Consider the following 18,626-nt stretch of genomic DNA (forward strand, 5'->3'; position numbering starts at 1 on the left):
AGCATCGGGTTGTATTTTGACCTACTATTTCAACAAGATAAAATTCATACTTAGATTTTCATAAAGTTTTTTTTCGTATCAGCTTTAACCATATACTTTTTATACTAGCTCATCTGTGTGGGGAAGGATGGAGTCATATTGGAGATGCCTGCCTCCGCATAAACTCTAGTCGTGAAAGCTATGACAATGCCAAACTGTATTGCTACAATTTAAGTGGGAATCTTGCCTCACTGACAACCTCAAAAGAAGTGGAATTTGTTCTGGATGAGATACAGAAGTATACGCTTCAGGTAACTTGAGTAACTGTAATTGATGTTCATGTGAATTAAATTTGGTATGAGGAATCTGTTTTAAGGATTTGTCCACAGAGACACAGGAAACTGTGTGCCATCATAAGGGCTTGAAGATTGCTAAAGATTGATATCAGTGATGTGTAGGATATTAAAGAAAACTTACATTTAAGCTTAATGGCACAGCAGTTCACAAATGTTTATCCTTACTTGGTTTAACTGTTTCAAGTTGCTGTGTAAAAATGACTTCCAAGAGATTATTTGAGAGAAATGGCTGGAACAGTGGTTTGGGAGATCGTAGCCCTTTTCAACACACTGTGACAGCAAGAATCAAAACGACAATAGTTTTCACTGTAACACAGAAAAAATCCTGGCTTTCATATCAGTGTAAGTAAAACTGTAAAACTTTGTTTTCATGCAAAACACTCATTGAAGTTGTAGCTATGCGAAGACTCTGTCAACCCCCAAGAGAAAATATTGCTTTTAATTGCCCCTGCAGTTATTCTTACTGTATATGAAATGTATTTTCTTCTTTTAAGTTGTAGTCAGAGGGATGTGGACATTACTATTAAAGTTATAGTGCTAAATTTTAAAAAAGAGAAGTAGGATGAACTCACCTGCCTGAAAAGACAGTTATTAAAGTTGCAGATGAAAAATCTCTGGAAGTTAGTGGCAAGTCCTGTCTTCAGGAAATTGTAACTTCATGTTTTAACACCATTGAAACAGATGTTTCTCCCCAACACATCTAGGAAAGGTATTTAAACAAGCAAACAAACAAAAAAAATAATACCAACAACAGGCACAGCAGAGTTCTCTCCAATATTCTAAGTATGTTGTTCTTAAATCTTATGGTGTTGCAATGATGACAGTCTGTGGCCTATAGAGGAGTTCTACAGAAGTGTGCAGCATGCTGTGAAGAGCATTTTCTTTGGCCCCACAGAGAACTTAAGGCTTTTGGTGCTGCTTGCATGCAGCTTCCATGCATTGTCTCTGCCCATGGCAGGGGGATTGGAATTAGACAATCTATAAGGTCTCTTCCAACCCAAAGCATTCTGTGATTCTCTGATGATTCTATGTCCAAGGCAGAATTGGCTACCTCTGAAGTGATTGACAGTGGGATGCTACCACTGGCTGCAATGTCTAGTAAGAAGATAGGAGTGGAATGGGGTTTCTTGAAGCCTGTGGGAGTCCCAGACGGTTTTTTCATTTGAATGTTCTCTCACCTCCAGAATGTCTTTCTTTGTTTATTTAACATTATTCACTGCTCTACCAAATGTACATCTACAGGCATGTATGTACATATATGTAGTATGTGTGTATGCATGTGTGCATATGTACACATACATATGTGCATACATCTTGTGTGCATTTGTCAGTATTTATTTATGTATAAAATAGCTCCATTTCATTTCTGTTAAAAGTAGATGTACATTAGCTGAAAGCCTGTGGATAAAGCAAATACTTTTGGTGGATGATGAACACCAAATAAATTGCTTTGAATGATATCAACTTCTATAATTAATAGATCTTATCCCTTATGTAAAAATTCATGGTACCTTGTAGGGGCTTTTTCCCTCATACTAACTGCTTAAATCAGTATGAGACAAAGTATATCTGTTTTCCCTGTCTGGGCCTTAGTTGCCTTGGAATTACATTGATGTAATGTGCTCTGTTGAGGAATGCTGGGGGACTGTCCTCATCTGTTTGCTTACAGGTAGCTTAGAATATAGCAGGTTTTTCATTAACTGTCTCGTTGTACTGGGAGTCTGTAGTGTCAGTGATCAACTACATCAGCTGTTTAGGGAATTGCTCTGATAATTCAAGGTTCTGGTTTATTCTGACTTTTCAGGCTCAACACCTTCAGATGCTCAGATTACAGCACCTGTTCACATACTGTTGTCCTGGAAATGCAGTCAGGAGCAGCCTATGAACAGACAGTTCATAGTTCAGACACAGTATATAGTTCAGACAGTATAAAAGAGTGTAGTCACAGACACAGCCACAGTATCAGTGAAAACATCAAAGACCCTGCTAAAGTCATGTCACGTGAAGGGTGCATGTTTCTGTGCCTCTTCGCCTGATACAGACTTCAAACAGCTGAGGACAGGGAGGTACTCAAGATATGTAGCGCCCTGCTCTGGAAAACCCCGGCTTCGTATGTAACTGGTATGTGGGACCGAGGGGCAGTGATGAGCAGTGCTAGTACGTGTAGCATGTGGGAATGCCCTGCACAGCAGCAATGGAATGGATAAAGAGCTAATTATCTTTCTATAATAATGGTGGGGGAAGGAGGTGGTTAAAAATGTGTACGTGCCTCTGGCAAATACAGGAATCTGTCATCAGAATATTCTTGAGGAATATGATCCTTATCAATCTCTTAATTGTTGAACAACAGAGGGGAAGTTGAAGATTAATTATCTGCCCATGGGTGATAAGGTGCAGATTTTTTTTTTTTTAGTAATTGAATGTTCAAATGCTGATTGCTGTGTTATTTAAACCCACCTACATCATTGATACATGCATCTAAACTAGCTCCAACAAAAGACATCAAATGGACAGGATGTCTTAACGGAATGAGATGCAAGGCAAACAAATCAGGTCATATGAGCAAAGGACATTTTTGAAAGTGTATGTTTTGGTTTCTAGAACATACAACATTTCCTTGATTGCACAGCAACACTATTTTTTAGTAGCTTAGGATTTCACAATCAGGGGAATATTAAAGGAAATTGTGAATAATAATACAACTTATATCAAGCTACTCTGTGATTTGCAAAACTGTTACATTGCAAATGAATTGAGAAACCTACAGAGGAAGTGGCAGTCAAAGATTGCCTTTGTATTATATTAAATCTGAATGCAAGAGTTTAGACGTACGCTGTGAATCAAAATATTCTATATTATCTTTTTCAGTATTCCATTTTGAGGAGACAACTTTATGTTATATACTTAAGTTTCTTTCAGTAAATGTGGGACCTGGACAGAGCATTTTTTTTTTTTTTTCCCTAGAAACATAGGTATTTTTTATTTCCTCATAAAGGAGAGAGAGAAGTAATTCTTTTCTGCCAGAAGATCTCTCTTGACATTGTACTTACTACAACCTTGAAACACGTTCTCTGTCCACTTTTGGATGTTACATAATGTTAAAAATGTAATTGAAATCAAAACAACAAAATCACAAATGGCAGTGATTTGTCTAGTTACTTGTCATGTTGTTCTTCCTCACCCTCTCCCCCCAAGATTCCTACTAAAATACTGCATAGTAGGCCCTCAAATCTAACAGCATGCTAAACTATTGATATGATTGATATTACCTGACTGAGGTAATGTCTTGAGATGTAGATTTTTTTAGTGCTTTTGGAAGCTTGATATTTTTTTAATGTTTCAGAGCTTAGAACTTCTGCAAGGTGACATCCTGCTGCATGTATCTTTATTTAAGTATGTCCTGAGTCAATGTGGTTATATAAATTTCAAGATACCTCACGTACAGTTTATGCAATTGTAGACAAATATATTCACTTCAGAGGTATATCTCAAGTTAAGCAATCGTGTAGTTATCAGAATCTTTAATGAAATGCTACCATGATTTATGCTGTTTTTCAGTTACATTTAAAGGAAAAATACATATACTTTCAATCGTATCTGTCCAGTTGGATTTATTCTGTGCAAGACAGCCTAAATGTGTTATCAGGTTTGACAGAGCTCTCTGAAATTTTGCTTGATTTCCTTTTGTCTGCCTTTTCCTCTCAAACTGCAATCATGATGATTTAAGGTGTGAGATTTCATTTTAGATGGCTTGTTTCTGTAACAGATGGTGGTGTGGAGTTCACAAATGTAGTCAGGCAGCTGTGAGGTGAGCACCATACCTTAATCTGAAGTATCTATGGTGGAGTTTGACTAGTAAGGTTAATATCAGAGGCTTTAAAATCTTTCTCCTGTGTGGAACAAAAGCTTTCAGGATTAGTGAATGAATCAGAGTGACATTTGGAAGTAAGAATATGGATCTATTTTTATCTTTACTTTATTTGATATTCTTGTACTGAGAAAAGAAGAAAAACTTTAGCAGCTGCTGTGTATTTTAAAAACTGTTAAAATATTATCAATAAATACTACAGTCTGGAAGGAATTTTTTTTTTTTTTTTTTTTTTTTTTTTTTTAGAAACAATGTGGGGCTATGTAGATTGTTTTCTGATAAAAAGTTTGTGTTCTGTGGTTAGTACTAAATGGTTTAGTACCATTTCTTCATTAGATTTAGAATAATACAAAACATGTTTAGAAAGATTCAGTGGGAGGAGGTTGCCATTGTCTCTACCTTCTGTCAAGATCTTATTGTGTATCAATATTTTCTCTTAATTCCTGTACTAAATTGGAAATCAATAATTGCCTCCTTTTAAAGAATAAGGATAAAGTTAATTCGATACTAAAGAAAGCAACAATATGAAGACTTCTGTAGTGTGAAGTCAAAACACTGTTGAATTTGCAATTATATTCTAAAATAATGACCAACAATTGAATAGGTAATTTGATTTTTTTCATGGGAAATAAATGGAATTAATTGAGAGAATACCAAAGTAAACACAATAGATAGACCGAAGATTCCTGTACTAAAACAAAATAATGCTTGATATTTTTCTTTTATGGTACTTTATTGACCTAGTAAGCAAAATTTCATGAAAGGGAAGATGTGAATTTTTGTGTAAATTAGATAAGAACAACAGCAGCTTAAGATTAATTAATTGTTCCTTCTAGTATCCAAATATATATGTTTTAAATGAGTCTACTCATTTAAAAGTGCAATTAGTTCCTTTGGGAGTTTGCCTACAACTGTGGAATATAAATCCAAAAAAAAAAAAAAAAAAAATCTTGCTAAAGTGCAATAAATTCTGAGAGGGTTTGGTTTCGTTGTAGTAAGCATAAACAAAAATGAGAACAGGTTTAAAAAAAGCATAACATACAAGCTGTTTGTAACTTTTCCTTTACTTCCCTGTTTACAGGGCTAGGTATCCTTCATAAATCAGACTTCAGTGTAGGTTAGAGTTAATTAGTGAGCTTTGCATGGTAGCCTTATTCCTTGTTAGCTCAAAGTATTCTCAGATGGCTGTATGTTTTTATGGTTTTATTGAACGTTTGCTTGTAGTGAAGCTGACATCTACTTTTTTTTTTTTTTTTTTTTTTCCTCCTTCTGAAATAGTCTCTTTACTACAATTCCTAGCAGTCCCGCTTTACTGTTGAGTTTGTGGAGATGTAATAAATTCTTTCAGCACTTCTGTATTGGAGTTGTTACACTGACTGTCCATTAGCTCATTCTGGATAAGCTGGCTTCCTGCTTTCATGAAATGGGAGCTCAACTCGCTTTGGATGCCTGAAAATAGAACTTGAATTTCAAAAAAATAAAATAAAAAATACCCCTATAAAGAGGAAAACTCAAGGATTTCTAAGCCAAAGTCCTCTCTAAATAGTAGCTTTAATCTTCTCTGTAGATTGAAATTCAGGAAGTTTGAAGGCTTTTTTCAGTTTGCCAGGTTTAATTATTTTTTTTAACCATCTTCTCAACAACAAAATATGATAGGTGGGAGAATTAAATGTTATGTTCTAATACCTGACTCCTACTACTAATTATAAATGTACATGTATTTAATCATTTGTATCTTTATCTTCTTTAACATGTCATTCACTGGGTAAATATTTACAAAAAAAAACAAATGTGCAGGTGTCTAGCATGGTTAGAATCAACACACAATGAAATAATAGAAACATGTCAATGAGGTAGTAACTGAAAAGGATGGTTTTTCTTCATATGGCTCTTATTCTCAATAAGCAGTTTTTCATTGAGAATGATGCAGAAAAGAAGAGAACGAACTTCAAGCCCTTTTCAAAATACATGGAAGTGTGAGCACTAAGGAAAGACAGTATTTTCAAGGTTTAATTACATGTTTTTAACTCATGGCAATGATTTTTCTAGAGATCAGGGAGTTTAAGTAGTTCTTGAAGAGTTTGTTGAAGTTTTTCAGTAAGATACAGTGACACACACATTAGAAAATAAGTGCTCAGTACGCTTCTGACTTAGAGGACAACTTAATATCCAAAAAGAAAGAACCTTAAATAAAGATGTGGATAAATTTTGGGACGTAGATATCTATCTATCTATATATTTTTGAAAGAAATATATTGTTTGTCAGCAATTGCCATGATTATGAAACAGGAGAATTATAAGCCTCAGTAGTCGTTGGCTATTCAGTAAAGCTAAATTTGCTAACTTCACTCATTAACGTTCAACCCTCAATCAGTTTGTGCTGAGGCAGCAGTAATGCCTGAAATATTTCATGCTTATAAATGATCGTATTCACTGTAGATATCAAACTAACTTAGTCTGACTTAAATTTTGAGTAAACAGTGGAATTAACATGAAGCATCATCTCTGTAGTTAATGTTACAGAATTTTCCATTCTAATGTAGTTCCATAATTCCTACTGTAGAAGAAAATTAAAATGAAATGGTTTAGGAAAAAAAAAAAACAAAAAACAAAAAACAACACATTTCTGAAGTTAGTGGTGACCAGTATTTTATAAATTCCCATGATGGCTAAAAACTTGCCTGATGTTCAACTAAATAGGACTTTAGTACAAGGTGACATGAGACATCCTGTAGGTACGTATTGTATGATTGCAATTTTGCTCCTGTTGAATGAAAATGAAGTCCTGTCCATCAAATTTTCCACTGAGTTTAATAATTCCTAAATCTTTTCCAATTTAGAGCAAAGGTTGATTTCTCACTTAAAAGGTGTTTTGGAAGGTTCTTACCAATGATATAAAAGCATATAAAGTTCTATAAAATGGATAATAATTGACTAGTATATCAAGCCTAATTGCATGTTAAGACTGGTTGTAAGTTTTAAAAACTGCCCCGGAAAGAAATAGATGAAGAGAGAATAGTTTCTAGAGAATGGTTTGAAGTTTTAGATTATGTAGTGGGATAAAGCTATGGAATAAAACTTTCAAGTACTCGAGATATATTTGATTGCATACCCCGGTGCAAGTTTAGTAAGACCTATTACAAACCTTCACAAGTCAGAGTTGATCATCTGCCGTATACTGCATTGCCTTTGTTTCACTGTAAATTTTTTTTACTAAATTATACTTTGAGAATTTCTTGATATTTTTCCTCCCCTCCTTTCTTCCTTTATATTTTATCTTAGAACTTCTGTGGAATGCTGTAATGCCATGTGGGAAAGCTTAGTTGTTGCTGAGGTGGTTTTAATGTGAATTGCTTGTAATGTATAACCAGGGTTTTCATAGATATATTCGGGAACATGATTTTTTTTTTTTTTTTTTATTCTACAGTGAAGCATTGCAAAGTATTCTTTTTAAAATAAACTTGTTAATTTCACATAAAATCTCCAATGTAATTGAAATAATTTTTGAAAACCTATAAAGAGTAACTATCTGTTTTATATAGTCACAAAACTATTTGTTTTGGTGATTTTTTTTTTTTTTTTGTGGATGTATCATGATGTAGATGAAACGCAGCTTTTAGCTCTTTATGATTTTGCAACAAGAGAACAAAAAACTTTAATGCCGATGTCCAAAGTACTGACAAATCATGGCTTAAGGAAGTAATGGTGTTTTAAAGCTAAAAATTTTAGAGACATAAATGGAAGATCATTCCTTGGAAAAATCTGTGAATCTCAAAATTAAGGTTATGAGTCGGAGCAAATGGTTAGGCTATTCGTTGCCTGTGCAAAACAGCTTTTCCATTACTTTTTAATAGCAGTAGTAGCAGGTAATAAGGCTCAAGTGGTAGGGAATTGAGGACCTCAAATAAGTACTATGATAGCTAATGTATGAAAATGTAAAACACTTATTTTAAATGCTTATTTTTTTTTTCCAATTACTTAAGGTATTATCTTTTGGTTGATTATAAAATGCATTATTAAAGCAAACATGACAATTAACTTCTGCTGGGTAGAAAATAATTTCAACTGAAATCATTTTAGGTTTTATATGCTAAAAAAAAGTTGTAGATATTGCCTGTCTCATTCTTCCATATTCTGAGTGGTAGAGCTGAATATCAATAGAACATGAGCAATAAAGTTTCCTCCTGGCCTTTTTGTAGGCACTGTATCCCTGAAAATTCACTAGCCTTTCTTTGAATGCTTGTGCATATGTGTATATAACATCTGAAAGCACACATCTTTTGCACTACCTCTTTGTGACACTGAAATCTTTATGGATAGCAATACCCACTTCCATCCTGCATGCCCACTAGTGTTTTGTTAATCAAGAGAAGAGAGGGCAGAGTGACCACAGTTTTTATCAAGTGTCTCAGTACTAGCGATATAACAGAGCTTCAGCGCCATTTGTTTGGCTTCTAAATGACTGAAGGCAGACACACTCCTAAATTGGGCTAGATTGTCCATTCTCTTCTTGAAAACTAGAGCACTGCAGGGCGTACTTTGCTTTAAGGGATTCTTATACCTTATTTGGAGAAAGCAAGCACTCCCTTCCTTTACTGTCTCTGAGGAATGAAGGAAGAGGAATCTCTAATACAGCTTCTAGAAAAATATATCAGCTTTGCTGAAAGTAAATGAATTCTGCTAGGAGGCAAGAGTTGAAATGGGTCTTCCTAAGCTCAGACAGAGAAGGTCTCCAGATAATGTTGTGACATGCCTACCAGCGCAACACACTGTGACCACACATTTAGCATTAAAGGGAAATTCTAGCAATGATATGCTTTGGGGGCTTCTATTCACTTCTATCCACAGTGGACTGGCATCTGTGACATACATGAGATTTTGTAATCGTTTGAGAAAGAGACATAGTCACAGTCAAGTCATTTAGAAAAAGGTGGGGTACTTTTTCACTCATTTACGCTCAATTTCTGCCTCCATAGTAAGAAGCTGAGTAGAAGGATGGGATGACCCCAGTGCAGTGTGACAAAAACATCTTGAATAACAACTGTTTCCTGAACTAGGTCATGCCATAGTTTATTGAAGAGGTCTTGCATGTGTATGTGTTCATGTGTGTACATGCTCACATTTGTGTCGGAGCTTCTTCAAATAGAAATGAATTCTGCTCAGTTGTAGGCTCCACTTCAATTCTGAATCAAAACAACTTACTAAGTCACAAATACAGAAAGGAGTGGGTTTCCTGGTTGTGTTTTCTGGACATCTTGAAAATATACGTGCTTTAAGGCCTTGAGGAAGAAAGAATGTCTTCAGAACTCTGAGGAGTAATTTTCTTCCCACTTACATGTGGAGTGAAGCTCATCTTATTTTTCCACTGAAGAAGCTAGTATTCTTTAGGAGGAAAATCAAGGTGCATTTGGAACTGATTTCATGTCAGCAACAAGTGAAAAATGGATTTGTACCTTTTTTTTTTTTTTTTTTTTTTTTTTTTCTTCCCCAAATATATTTTGAGAGGCTTGGAATGTATAACCTTGTATCAACGAGTTGTATCACAGTGAACATTCAGTCTGATTTCCCTCCACTCTGTTCCTCTTCAGAAGGATCTTTGGCAAGATATTCAAAGCAAAGGATTTAGTTCCCTACATCCATTTTTCATTACCTGAAACAATCACAGACTTCAAGTTAAGGATGTGTAATTCTCATTATTTCTTAAGTCTGAAGAAGAAACTGAATTGGCATTTGCATTCTGTACCTTTGAAGTCCCTCAGTTGTTTCAAGTACTTCAGGAACTCTGAACTAGTGTTACTGAACCTCTCGTCACTTTGACAGATAAGGACTAGATATATGCTTTCTTTAAGAAGAAATCAGTTTGTCACAGCACACTGATGATGGCTGCAGGTGATACATGGAAATTCCTGAATTTTCTATTCACTTCTTGCTTTTTTTACCTGTTGGCTTTTGTGCAGCACAGGAGCAGTCACTTTTTTTTTTTTTTTGCTGATAAGTCTTGGTGTTACCAGTATGTAAACTCTATCACCAACAGTCTTCAACTGTAGTCCACCACATCACAACATTAATGCCACATAATGCAATATTTACTTTAAGCATGTCCTTGGAGCACTTTGGTGGCCTACTTCTCAGCTATTTACCATATTTTAATCAGACATTAAAGAATGGTTTGGATAATCTGTTTTTTTTTGGCATCCTAACTATATGCCCAAAGCCACACAGTGAGCCTGCAAGGTTTAACAGTTAAACCTTTAACAAGGTTTGATAGCATGTTAATCAGCGTTCAGGTCTGTATTTAGTTGTGTTACACGAGCAAAGAGCCAAAGATGGTACATATGGAATTTGAAATATCTGACGCAATGGCTGTAAGTTGTCCAGATACCGCTGCAGTTAAGAATGATGATGACAGCTGTACGATGACAAACTGATCATTACTTTTATTTGAAGTATTTTGTTTCAGGGGTGCTGCTTTTATCTTCTAAGGCTGTTCTGGCTTTCCTAATCCTCCCTGCGACTTGGTCATCATTTAAGGGTTTCTGAGACACTTCAACTCAAATAGAAAAATTTCCCTCCAAATGTCACTGCTGCCCTGTCAGTTTTCATTATTGGCTTGACATGCTTTTCACCATAACTGGACTATGATCTCTGTTTCCTTTACACTGATACTGGGGCCAAATTATTTGGCAGTGCAATCAAAATTGTCAGCAATATATTGAACATTCTCTTGGCTAGAATTTCTCAACCCCAAAGTAGGCACTCAGGGCTGTTTCAGGTCCGTTTGTAAGCAGTATATCCTGCCTACTGCATAAGCCATTGACATATTCTGTACAAGCCTGGGTGCATTCTGCAGTGGGATATCTAGAACCATGCATAATATTTAAGGTTTTCTAGTGCATGTGGACCACGTACATCTACAGCAAAGTAGGCAACTAAATAACAAATAAAACAGACGTATTTTCTGTCACTTTCCAGATGTCCAAGTTCTTCTTTCACTGCCTGCATGTTCTTTCTAGTACCTAGAACCTAGGAATTCTCTCAGACACCTGAAAAGTTGGTCATCTCAGATAGCAATGAAGTTGTGAAGCCAATAGGGAAGTGAGGCATGAGAGTAGGAGGTGGAACTTTTTCTGGATGTTCTTGCAGCTCTTTGATAGTCTCCCAGAGTGCATCACTCCTTATGGATTAGAACATTTCTTAGTCATTTATTTAAGTCTGTTCTTGCATCTGTGAATCTGTTGGATGCTGTAGCATTTTTTGTTTGATCATGCTCCCAACCAATAGGACAGAAGAGGGAGAGGACACAGCATAAATTTTTGGGAAGGTGAAGAATACTGACCATATTCCTACTCTTTTTTTATTTTATTTTATTTTTTTTAAAGTAATTACAGTAGTATTTCTGAAGAAAAAATAATGGGAGATGATGGCGGTGATTCCTGATTCACTTGTAAAATAGCACATAAATCTTGAACCAAGACAGGTTACATTTAGGTATACTGTGGTGTTTTGCCTACTTTGGCCTCTAAATTAAAAGGGTTGGGAACGTAATTCACAACACCTCTTCTTTGGTGCTGACATTTGTCCTTTGTCTGGTGTAGACGATTGTGTTGTTTGTCTCTGTGGTATTCAGGTGGTATTCACTTACCACCACATACCTGTCACTACCCTGATTTCTCTATACCTCTCTATGGTTAAATATATACCTCTTTCTATGGTTAAATTGGAGTTAATTAATGCTGTCTATGAACAGAGATTACATGAGGAAAAGCGTGCTTTCTGTATCCTGAGATTTTCCAGTGATGATATATGTAGATTTATCCTGGAGCAGACAAAGGCCTCTGCTCCTCAAAATTTTCTTTTCTGTAGGTAATGGAATAAATCATATGAAATGATAAAAGAAAGTAGAATTAGCATGATCTGATGTCACTGATCCATCATAATATTTTTTGAGAGTTAATGCTTATTGTAGCATTGTAATAATTACAATATTATTGTAGTAATGTTGGTAGCATAGAAATCAATAGTAAAAGTATATTGTGTATTTACTGGCATTGAAATTGTGGATGTACCACTTTTATCTGACTCTGAACTGCTGGTAGATGCTGACCAGTATCAGCAGCACAGACTTTAAAGGATAGGATATTTATTATTTGTATTCCCCTGAACTTTGATTTCTGTGAAGTGCTCCTAACTTCTGTGTGTTTTATTATCCATATTGGCCTAGCAATTAGTAATCAGTATAGTAGCCACTGGAAAAGAATACAATTTCAATTTTGAGCATTCAATCAGGTTTCTAACTCTTTATCAAACAGTGTTTATCAAATCAGTGTTTAACTAATTATCTTACATTTGTTTCATTCTGCTTCATAGAAAATTTCACCTTGGGTAGGCTTACGCAAGATCAACATCTCCTACTGGGGATGGGATGACATGTCTCCTTTTACAAATACAACTCTGCAATGGCTTCCTGGAGAGCCAAATGACTCTGGCTTCTGTGCATATCTAGAAAGAGCAGAGGTGGCAGGTCTGAAAGCGAATCCATGCACTGCAATGGCAGATGGTCTTGTCTGTGAAAAACCTGTCGGTAAGCAATCTCTTGTACTCAGTTACCGTTACTGTCATGATTAGCAAGCTGTCTGGATTTTCACTTGGCTAAAAGGGATTATTGGGCAATTTGGATTTAAGTAATTACAAAAGAGAATTTTACTTTTTTTTTTTTTTTTTTTTTTTAAATGTGCAACTCTAATGATATTCCTAATTTGCAAATATTTATTTGCAGATTAGCTTACATGGCTTGACACCTGCATGACACCAAAAGTCTTATAAGATGGCATTAAATCAGTAGTAGTCAGTGACAACTGTAACTGTAGCTTGAAGAGTCTGTGATGACGTTCAACAAAGCTGATGCTGCTAAAACAACTTTTCTTCCTGAATCTCCCTGAACATCATTAAACATTTCAATGATCTAAAATACTGAAAAAAGAAACCAACAAACTGAAACCCACAAAATGCTAGGTTCCATCTTTTAGGTTTCTTTGTGTCTAAAGAATGCTGTGGAAGATACTCACTTGTCAGTTCTAGATACTTTGAGAAAGTGAAAAAGGGGATGACTGACATCCTTCACTAAGATGTCCCGCTAGTGTTTGGAAAGTGTTTGGAAAGCTGGGAAGCTTTCTAAGCACATGCCCCTTCTTAGGATCCCCCAGTGTAGAAATTGGTAACCAACAAAGGCAACTAGAGTTGCAATCACTCAAAGATATCATGAGCAGTCCTGTACAGGAGCCTAGAAGCTCGATTCTGGCACTTTCCATACCTACTGCATATTGCATATGTGCTCACAAGGGGTACTTTTAGGTTCTATAGACTTCAGGATGCTAAAATGTGCTGCTAGAGTTATAGGAGTTGCTTACTGTCCAGATAGCAACATAAATTACATCTAACGTTTTTTAAGATTTTTTTTTTTTTAACTTTGCTTTCTCAGGGTTTCTAAAAATCTTCTTATATCTGCTATCCTTCATTTGCTAACAAGAAGTGTGACTCCTGTCTAATCAACCCATGATGTTAGACCCTGAACAATCATGTTATACTTCAAATTAACATTTTTGTGCTCTAATTGTCCCATGTTTCTCTTCATAGCTATGTGGATAAGCACATAAAGCACTTTACATTTCTTATTAACATTTGTTGTTTTTTTTTTTTTTTTTTTTTCGTTGTCTGGAAAATAGCTCCATTGTATGTTGATAACAAAACCTATCAATCTGATATTTTAGCTGTGAAATAGAGTTCTTTACTTGCATAACCAAAGTGTGATTTAACAATTTTTTATTTTCTTATACATAACTCTAAATAGTAATGTAATGGCAAAGTAAACGTTAATGCTACCTCTATTTCCTATTATTTTTTTTCCACAGTGTTAGTTTTGAGTTAATGATTATTTACCAGATGTTTCTCAGGGTAATAAAAGATATTGTCATAATACAAGAGACCTCAAAATATAAAAGATACAATAGGTGGAACAAAAGTGATGTATATATGACGCAGTGTTTTCCAGTTACATCAATGTTATATGCGTCTGTGAATGGTATCTGTTTTTTTATTTGATTTTTGTTCTTGAGATATTTCAGAGACAGTAGAAGCCTAAGTACTTCAACCTTAGGAGAATACTTTTGTAGTTTGTCTGATTTTTGATAGATTTTTTTTTTCTTGTTCATTTTAAATTATTATTATTTATAATTAAGAGCAAATCACAGCTTGAATGCATGAATAAGTAGGCCAGAGCCAGTTTTAGTGATTGGGAGTGCTAAAAAAAAAGATGGTGAATGAGTTGAGAACTCATCTTGAAGTCAAAGAAAATGAGTGGAGTATGAAACCAATGATTATGATTATAACTCATTAAACCAAAATTCTTTTGGTTTCAACTGTTTGAATTAACGTACACTACTAACCTAGTGAAAACGTGGTCTCCACTAAAAAAAAAAAAAGTACATTGAATAATGTACTTCTTGCTCCTTTCTCTTTGCATTATAGTTACTTTAATATGTACGCTATAGTGCAAATTTTTAGGAGACAAGTAAGTCATAAGTAGTAATAACAAGAACAATAGACCTAGAAGTCTATAGATTACTGTAATCGTTATAAAAGTTTGATATATATATATTTTAAGTTATGTATGTGCAAGTAACTAAACTCACCTTAGCAGGCAATAAAAGTTAAATTTATGATCTTGGTATATAGGTAAGATTGCTATGATCCTTTTAAAATGAATTATTTTAGAGTATGATTTATACTGAGGATTACTTAATAATTTCTATAAGTGTTTATTGTATTTAAATACTTCACCACAAGTTTGGACCAAACTATTTATGACTATTTAAAATCAAAGTCATCTTTCATTTGAAAAAGGATATTTCTAATGAAGCATAATAGTAATAATAAAAAGCACACAAACAAAACAACAACAAACTAAAATTGAATTTATGTTCAAAATTACGTTTTTTTGTGATTGTCTTTCAGTTAGTCCCAACCAGAATGCAAGACCCTGCAAAAAGCCATGCTCCCTGAGAACAACATGTTCCAACTGTACGAGTAATGGTATGGAATGTATGTGGTGCAGCAGTACGAAACGATGCGTTGATTCAAATGCCTATATAATCTCATTCCCCTACGGACAATGTCTAGAATGGCAAACTGCCACGTGCTCCCGTAAGTGCCTAACTGAACACTTGGTTCTCTCTCATATTTTAATGAGACAGTAAATAAGTGTTTATTGTTTTTAGGTGAAAATACTGTGATTTGTTTCTATGACTAGCTTTGGTGTATGAAATGATGGCCATGAGTTAGAACCAAATACTGGTAAAATTAGAGACATAATATCTCTGATTAGATACACCTTAGATACAGCATCTAGGGAGATGAAATGAATTCAGTGTTTCTAAGATTCTGCTATATATTTTGTTAGCAGAGTCAATGAAGTCAATTTTCCTACCATGCAAAGATAAAACAATGTAATAATGATACTAATAGTCTTGAGAATACTGTAACACATCGGCAAAACAAATGGCCTATGTCCTCTGTAAATTCTTCTAATTTGCAATTATTTTATAAACTCTTGCAAATTGTTTGCCCCCTCCATGGAAGTAGAAAGAATAGCAGACTATTAGGCAGATAAAAGGAGGCACAGAAAACTTTTGTCCCATGTGATCAGACTGGGTCAGGTTGCATTAATGTACAAGATTGAGATGTGCTCATTTCATCCTTTTAAAATAAAAGATAAATGTTTCCTTTCTTTGTTACGCAGCAAAGGTATTCCCCAAATGTCCCTTTTGGAAGCACATTTCATCGGAAATCGATCCAATGCCTCTCTAGGAGAAAAAGAAACCTATTCAACATGCCTTTCAGTGCACTATTCAGCTAATGCTATTTTTTTCTGAAGTCTGAACTGGCTGGACCTTGTTAAATTCAGCTCCATGCAGTTCCAGCATGTATCAGTGCCATAATTCACAGATACTTGAGCAAGCTGCCCGATGCTTTAGATTCTTGTCTCAGTCACGGTCTATTTAGAAAAAATCCTCAGACATCATTCTACAGAAGACCGGTTCTTACAGTTTTCACAAATTGCCATCCTTAAAGACTTGGTTAAAATATTTTCCACCTGTAAAGGACTCTAATCCAGTGGGTCTTGAACTTAATATATAGGATTCCTGAAGCTGACCATCAAAGTCTCATTGTTGCTCTTCTTTTTGAGAGTCTTACTAGTGGTTTCTGACATTCTTTCTCTCTCTATGAGAGTCTTTTGATACGATAGTCTCTGGAACATCTTATAACTGGGTATACTGTGGGTATATTGAGATGCTGCTGGACAACAAGAAGCAACATGCTTCAGGGTCATAATTTGATTATGATTTTGTCTAATATATTATTGATACAAAGACAAAAGGTCTTTTATTTCACCTAAGTCCAAGAGGTGAAATTAAGTAAAATAAGGTCCTGCCATGTCTGTAATCCATGGATCCGTGCCTGGGATCCATTGATACATTCTAGTCTTAGGATAGAAGTTTGGTTTAAAAGGGCAATGGTTTAAAATGGGCAATTTTTTCTTTCATTTGAAATCATCCAAGGGTAGTGAAACCTGCAGAGCCTGTACTTCTAACTTAACTGAGACTCCTCTTTCATTCATAGTAATCATGAAATATAGCCAGTGCAATGTTCAGTGCAATGTTGACCTGTTCTGGTAAAATTTCATGCTGAAATGTAAAATGTAAAATTCAGATATTAATCCAGCTGCTAGTGTCCTGGTTCAGCATGGACAAGAAATAGGGTTTTGTCCTCTAAATCTAGTCATTAGCCATTGTTTGATTGAAAAATAATTAACAGAAACTTATTCTCTTTTCCCATGTATATTTGAAATAATAATACCATAATTATGTAAAGGTTTCACTCTTTAAACAGTCCATTAAGCTTTTTCCTGTCCTAAAAGGACTTAATTTTACAACTTATAAAATTGATAGTGAGTTGTGGCCAAAGATAAGATGACTGAAAATTTGGAGTTAAAATTGACAGATGCTTAGCTTTTTAAAGTAGCATATATTTTAATTACAGTCTGAACTTATAATTCTGTTTCTGTGCTTGTGTGGTATTTGTACATCATGCATATTTTCTTTGTTTGGGGAATACAAAAAAAAGTTTTTAATTTAATAGTCATTTTTTTTGTCAGGTCTGTAAGATTTTATATTAAATAAACCAAATGGGATTTGTTGTATGCCGGCTTATCTTTATGAAAGGGAGTTTTGTACTGCACAAATTAAGGAAAAACAAGATTCAGTGTCCATAGGCTGTTTTCTGTTTGTTTGTTTTTCCCCCAGAGTTTAAAGCATTGGAGATTTTGCATTAAACAAGAAAATGACTGTACAAATGAAACATGATTCAGACACCGCTTCAGTCTAGATCATGTAAAAATTAGGTAGCTTTATACTTAATGCTGCTGAGGTAATAAAGTGGATTCCCTTGTCAAGGGGCAGTGTTTCTACTTGAAGAATGGAATTCAACTATATCTTTAAAAATAACCTCCACCCCCCATGAAAAAAAAAAAAGCACACCAAGCAAAAAAAAATAAAACAAAACAAAACCAGAAAGAAATATATATGCAGATACAGAAACTGCTTCTGTTGTTCTCTTTTCTTTTGTAAGATTTTATTCTTCTCTTCTATTTCTGTTCATGATTGTTTCTGCACTTAGATTACACCATTCTTTGAATAGACCCTTGACCCTTGAACAGTTTTTTTTAAAAAACTTAGGTCTGGTGCTTGTTCTTGTAGTTCTGTCATTATTTGGAGTAAAAGTTACTTGATAATTTTTGCAATTTAAATGCTAAACTGGAGCTATGCATTCTTGTATGTACTAGCAGAACTTCATAATTTCAACATCAGTCATTTGGGGAATCCTGAAAATCCATTTAATTTCATTTACAATCAGCTGATAAGAGATTACTCACCAGATTTATTGCTTATAAGAAGTAATTATTTTGTAGAATAATCTCATATTAAGAGATTGTTTTGACAGTTTTAGTGGTGATGAGGGCTAGCCTTTTGTAGACCTCAGCTTACTTATTTGTTGGTCCTGAATTTTTTTTTATTATTATTATTATTTTTTCCCCCAGAGAAATTCACCTGAAACATTCCCACACTTACTTTAAGTATATTTCTTATACTTTCTCCTATGGAGTTTCAAAGTCTCTATGGATTCTGTGGCATTGCATATGGTATTTTTTTCATTGTTAAGAGTTTTTTGTTTGAAGAATTTTAAAAAGTTAAAATGCCTCCACAGCATTATTAGGAAGGATCATCAGGAGGACAAGTGAAATCTGTTTTAAAAAGTAAAAATGTCTCCAAGACCCAAACTGGCTTTACCCTTTTCCTAACAGTTGCATA

At 34.7% G+C, this 18,626-nt stretch overlaps 1 protein-coding gene across 16 annotated transcripts in view; it reads left to right on the plus strand.

The window, feature by feature from the left end:
* Window positions 1–18,626, plus strand: part of ATRNL1 (attractin like 1) — a 493,132-nt gene that overhangs the window by 109,447 nt on the left and 365,059 nt on the right. For 15 of the 16 annotated variants that reach the window (XR_014694966.1, XR_014694967.1, XR_014694968.1 and 12 more), the window contains 3 exons: window positions 109–290; window positions 12,571–12,784; window positions 15,214–15,402. Coding sequence is in view for 13 of the 16 variants with exons in the window: in XM_084525843.1 (XP_084381969.1) it covers window positions 109–290; window positions 12,571–12,784; window positions 15,214–15,402 (585 nt within the window). In the remaining 3 variants the exon portion in view is untranslated. Of the gene's footprint in view, window positions 1–108; window positions 291–12,570; window positions 12,785–15,213; window positions 15,403–18,626 lie in introns of those variants that run through there. The other variant, XM_084525842.1, reaches the window with a different exon arrangement.

The sequence above is a fragment of the Aythya ferina genome (assembly GCF_964211825.1).
Source record: "Aythya ferina genome assembly, chromosome: 7".
NCBI lineage: Eukaryota > Metazoa > Chordata > Aves > Anseriformes > Anatidae > Aythya > Aythya ferina.